At 35.0% G+C, this 6,224-nt stretch overlaps 1 protein-coding gene across 4 annotated transcripts in view; it reads right to left on the bottom strand.

The window, feature by feature from the left end:
- The window catches only part of DPH6 (diphthamine biosynthesis 6), a 210,330-nt gene that overhangs the window by 111,391 nt on the left and 92,715 nt on the right, over nucleotides 1-6,224 (bottom strand). For all 4 annotated transcript variants that reach the window (XM_040601797.1, XM_040601798.1, XM_040601799.1 and 1 more), the window contains one exon: nucleotides 3,591-3,765. In XM_040601797.1, coding sequence (XP_040457731.1) covers nucleotides 3,591-3,765 — 175 coding nt within the window. The remainder of the gene's footprint in view (nucleotides 1-3,590; nucleotides 3,766-6,224) is intronic.

The following is a 6,224-nucleotide window of genomic DNA, read 5'->3' as shown; positions in this document are numbered from 1 at the left end:
TGTCAGAGCGAAAGAACTGATGTCACAAGGAAAAGCTAAAATGTTCAACAGACATAATGAAGTCATAGATGCATATATGTCGGTATGTGTATAAAATACATTATGTCACCATCAAAAATCGTTATAGAATATGAGAGTATGATAAATTCTACTGTGGCAGTTTGTTTGTTCATTTCCAGATAGAATAACATTAAGAAACTTTGCCAAAGCAAACAAACTGTAAGTGCAAATAGACTTTTAAATCACATTACCATACTAGAAGAACATCTGGTACAAACACTGTCAAGTTTCCACGCATTCTTAGAGAAGTATTTGTGGTTAGTGTTTCATCTGCTCTGGGCTTTTTTTTAATTTTATTTTTTATTTTTAATGAACTATGCTAACAGTTCATAAATGCTCAAAGAATGTTCTCACAAAATAAATAATCATAAATAAATAAGCTATCAGTATATATTTCTCACCCCCAACACTGCTTTGCAGCGCATCTTCATTTTTAACTCCCTGATGTACAACTGTGATGTTAGCTTTTGTGTACATGGTAAGCAAGCAGTTTTGGTCCAAGCTACCAATTACTGCTTAGTCTTGACAAACCCTCTAATACATTGGTAAAACAGAAATAAAATATGAGAATAAAATAATGATCTGATAAACAACAGTGAGAAGTAAAAATATGAAGTACCTTTAGTAAAATTACAAAGCTACTACTAATGATCAGCAAAAATTGGGCTGGTGCCCACTGTGGAACAAAAATCTGGAGAAAGTCAAACCTAACATCATATTCCAAGACTAAACAGCCTGTGCTACTACTATTAGAAGGACATAATCAGAACACATTATACATTACTGCGATCAGCAATAGATAGACTTCACAGTAACTGACACAGCTTACATTCCAGTTGCTGACATAGATATTAGGATTTGCAGAGGCTTCTGCACCAGTAAAACAGGTGGACCAAGAAGAAGATATTAAATGATCTCGGTTTTTTATTAATTACAAGAAAGTCAGTCATATTGTATCTTACAACAGTTTAAGTCTACTTACAAGTAGAAACACTGAAGTTGTTTTTAAAGAATGTTAATCACAAAAGAGAATGTTACTCCCCAAAGAGGAAGAATGTTTGATTTTGCTATAAATACTTTGAAAATCCTAATTTCATTCTGCCACTGTTGTTTGGTGTCTATCAGATTGAGGTCAGGACATTCTTATGGTAAATTTCAAATTTTCACTTTTTGTCCTCAGAGCACCTGCTGGCAGGATCCAGCAAGGTCCCTACAGAATTTAAGTGATGCTCTGCTGAATGGTTTGTTGAGCCTGAAGTGTGAATTCCATAGTTTGCATGAACTACCTACACCTTTCTGCTGCCAGCTCCGCTCTTACATGCCAGTGCACATCAATCCCAACTTGAAATACCCTGAATGTTACAGTCCTTGGCCTATTCTGAACCGAGCAAAAACACTGTGCTAAAAAACATGATTCCCCAGTGTCCATGAAACTTTATATTGGACTGAAAAGAGAACAATTTAATTGTCCAATTGTTGTCAAGCAAATGACAAACAAAATCTACAGATACACAGTAAGGGTAACAACCAGCTACTGTTTTAAGACCATTAAGCTTCTGTTCCTCAAATATACAAAACTGATCAACATTTCATCACGATATAATTATAATTTCAGATCATTTTTGTTAACTATAAAGATTTAAAAAGCCACCTTTATTCCTTATTTATTCTGGAAAATATACTACTATATATATCTATTCCTAAAACATACTGAAATGCTTTACTTCTGCTTAAGAGCTTAATAACTACCCACACATAGTCTGAGGAAGTTCTGAAAACCTACCTAAAAAAGATTTTAGTTTTGGAAAATTAGTGTTTAAGAACATATGAGATCCATATCTTCCATTAATAAATTTTCAAATGCAAATAGATTGTTTATGCACTTACACATTCCTCTATGATGTATTCTTATGAAAAAGTTTTATAGGTTGTATCTTTTCTATGCTATTTTAGAAAGAAAAAGATATTTAAATATAAAACACATTTACTGAAATAAAAAAAGAATATTCTTTTGATGTTTACTGGTTCAAGCTCTGGTTCAAAATGCCACCAAAAAGTCAAACATTCTTAGCAAGATAAAACCTGGATAACGTTAAATATTGATACTCAGAAATAAGTAAAAAAAAGTTTTCCTTAATGTTTAAATTGCTGACCAGCACTATTGGTTACACTATCGTTGAAGAGAAAAGAGCCTTTCCTTGGTTATGCTGACTGTCCCACACCACCAGGAGATCCAAGAGACTGGCAGTGCCTGCTTACCATCTGTTTGCAGCATGGGGCTATTCATTGGGTTACTGAAGCAATTTTCAGTTCACGCTCTTTTCTGAATTTAGCATATGCCAGCTCAAGGATAGTAATAAGGTTAGTTGCAATGATATATCAAAGAAGTTTCTCCAAATACAAAGGTGCAAAGCTTATTAAATTTTATCTTCGCGGGACTATGCATCATGCGATACAACTATGACTGTTGAGGTATAAGACTGAATGGAAGAAAGTTTAATAAACCAACTTTCTGCTTTCTCAAGAAAAATGAACATATACAGAAGATAAACCCCCCCCTGCTATAACCACAAGATTAATACATTAGTTATCTACTAACACTTCCTCCTGCAAATGAAAAGATTTGACATGAGCTTCTGAAGCAAAATACTATTCCTGAAATTTTCTGTAAAATGGTACAAAGACAAAACAAAGTACAATTCCATGGCCATGATAATAGGTGGGTTTGCAGGCTGAAAGAAGTTTCAGGAAATTTAAAACAGGTACCATAACATGTTACTTAAACCAGTTTGCACAACAATAATTTGGACTGGACAACATATTACACAAGAAAGACTGGTAAGAAAGGGATATATACATTTTTTGCAACAGAAAAGGTGAGACACTTTATCAGTTGTCAGAATGGTACTAGCTGGGCAAGAGTTACCATATTAAGAAAAAAGCTTTTTATTCAGATTTTTGGTCCACTTTTCCATGATACTTTACTGGCTCCTTTTCATATCTTTAAATAGTATGTAATATTCTATTCAGTTTGATATTAATTTGAAAAAAAATAACAGTTCTGAAATCTTGCTGTACTTTTAAATGATTAAGGAGTACCAAAAGTGTCAAGAGGGATTTCATTAAATAAGCATTTTAGGATTGACTGACCTATAAAAAAGTTTGAACTTGCTTGCCTTAAACAAATTTCAGATGTCCTCAGATGTTCCTAAATAGCGTTTATATTCTAGGCAGATTATAAAAGTGCGACACAATTTTTGGTCGAATTATAGTGCACAACAACAGTTGGCTATTCTTGAGATCTCTGCAAAGAATAGTTTAACCTGTCTTACCACAAAATGAAAGGCTCATAAGGGTTAAGTTTTTGTTTTGTCCATGATTTTTAAAAATATACATTCAAAATGTTCATTGTTAATTATTTTTTTTTAAACATTTCCTTTTGCATATTCAGATAGGAGAGGAGACTTTATAACTGTACTCACTTCAGTAAACTGACATATAGTTCACATGAAGTAACAAAGACTGCCTACCTTGATGGACTGACTGTAAGGTCCTATGTTAGCAGGTGCCCAGTGGGAAATGCTCTGTACATGCATAACCAGTTTTTCATCACGTAACACATCATCCATTGCAATGTCATACTTCTGTGCAAGGCAGTCAATGCAAAACAGTACTCCATCAGGTAACAGGGTTTCCACACATACTCTGAAAACACAAGACAATTATTTTTTTGTATCAGAAAATTTGCTCACACCAACTTTCAGTATTTATTTTCCATGGGTTTTTCATTTGGGTACTATGTTACGAAATTTTGTCAGAAACATAAAACAAAAGCTATGGTATCACAATAACCTGCTAGCACCGACACTGTTATCTCCTCTGCAAATAATGACCAGCTTTAGACTTCCAGCAAGATAATTTCCATTACCAAGTAGAAACTAGCACCATAGCCAGTGGCTCATTTCCATTTGGTTATTTTTATGAAGTGTATTACTTTATTAAGAATACATGCATTCTTGTATTAAAAAAACCTTGATCACACAATCTGGAAATGCTAGATAGGTTATGCTAAGCAGCCTTCAGACCGAGCGCATCATTGCCATCTTCTTACCTCCATGCATTTTCACTGAATGTCCTTTGAATAGTTGCACTAGAGGTTCAGATTTCTAAAAAGCAGCAGCTTATTGTTCCTTTACATCCTTCGCATGTGTTACCATGCAATACTGAGGATATTTTTCTGTTACACTTCAGGTTGCATGACAGACACATACTTATGACAGGACTGAAAACCTACTAAGTATTATTTTAAAAAAATTGGCTTTTGTTTTCTCCAAACAAGACTGAGTGCCTGGATGGACAGACAGATAGAAAGTCTGTTGCACGTGGCCAGTGAAAAGGCAGGGGGTGTGTACAGGAAATCAACATATCAGAGCCTCAAAAGTAATTATATTTTCAGTCCATGCATAAAAAAGTCATTTAGCTCCCAGCAGGATTCCAGCAAAAAATTACTTGTTCCCTTTACATATCATATAACATAACCTTAAAGAATTCTTCTCATCTTGCTTATTTCTTCCAAGAAAACTATTTTTCTCCTCTCCTCCCACATGCAAATACAGTATTTTTTCCTCATTACTATCATCATAAGCATGGATGAATGGATTTTCTGCTTGGGCTGGTAAATTTTCAAGACAATTTTGCAAATTTAGTGCAGATCCACACCCCAAGTCAGTGCTTCCAGCATATTGCTTGTGAGAACTCCCACAACCAGGTCTCTGTGCATAATGCAATGATGCAGCCATGCAAACCGCTGTATAATTTTTCTTGTGGACAAAATGCAACATAAATCTGTTTGTTCCATAAAAATAACCATAAAAAGCCATTTTCCTGCAACTTTCTAATCTTTCTACCTGTTATTTTAGTGATGGAAGACTATGTGGCTGGCTATGCAAATGTAGAGGCTTAAAACACGCAGCAACATGAGAAATGAAGGAAGCTAAATCAGGAGAAGTTAAGTGTCGTAAAGAGAACTTAAGATATATAGGAGTGGGTATTCATTTTGTGTAGTTTATAGATGGGAGTAGATCCCTGCTCTGAAGGCACAGGCAACCAACAGTCCATCTCTCTGTGATTTATTCCTGGCCTACAATCAGCACCTTGAAGAAGCCTCTTCCTGCTCTCTTTTAGTCTCTTCTGACACCCAGACAGTGTAGGAGAATGTGAATCTATGATGATATACATTATTTTAACAATGTCTTTTAACTATTTGTCATGCTATACTTAAAATTCACATTAAAATACACTACACTTCATGTTCAGTAATAAGAGCAGAGAATATAGTATTTTACATTAGAAAATTGCTAACCAGACCTCACAGCTGACCCTGCTTTGAACAGGGGATTGGTCTAGATGACCTCCAGAGGTCCCTTCCAACCTGTATTAACCTATGATCCAAGTTGAATTTTTCATGCTATAGCAGTTCTGCATACTTAGCATATTCTCTCACATGCTTGAGAACATGAATTAGTGTAATAAGAAATAAACCCTTTTGACAAAAGGCAATAAAGAATTTACAGATGGAAAACTAGTTTTAAAACACAAATTTTAAAAAAAACCAACAACAAAATTTTCATGAGCTAGGTGCTTGTTATCCAATTTCCAACGGAAAAAAACCCCAACACACCCAAATAATACAGTAATCACATACTGTGTAACAAGACCACCAAGCTCTTTCATTATGTCAGAGGTGGACCTGGAGGCAATGTTGAAGATTCTGTACAACAGAAATTAAAAACCTATGACTTGGGGATCTATGAATGAAAGTGTTAGCATCAGTGTATTCAGAAGTCTGAAACAGTGTCTTTTAATACTTTCATTCTTACTGAATACATAAGTGCAGCTAAGCTACCCACGATCATTATCTGATGGAAACACATGACATTAACAACAACCACATTGGATCAAGCCAAAGATCCACCTAGTCCAGCATCCATCTTCAACCACAGCCAACTGCATATAAGCAGGGAAAGAAAAGGAGAGCAGAGTAAGCATATATTGGTAACCCAGTATCTCATGATGTGCATCTCAGGCACCTTCTCAGCTAACAGTTTTGCTTTTGTATTTAACAAAACAAACAGAACAAGATGAAGGTTTGTCACAAGGACCTA

Source organism: Falco naumanni, chromosome 7 (assembly GCF_017639655.2).
Source record: "Falco naumanni isolate bFalNau1 chromosome 7, bFalNau1.pat, whole genome shotgun sequence".
Taxonomy (NCBI): Eukaryota; Metazoa; Chordata; class Aves; order Falconiformes; family Falconidae; genus Falco; species Falco naumanni.
The sequence above is the reverse complement of the archived record's forward strand: the minus strand, read 5'-3'. Positions and strand labels throughout refer to the sequence as shown.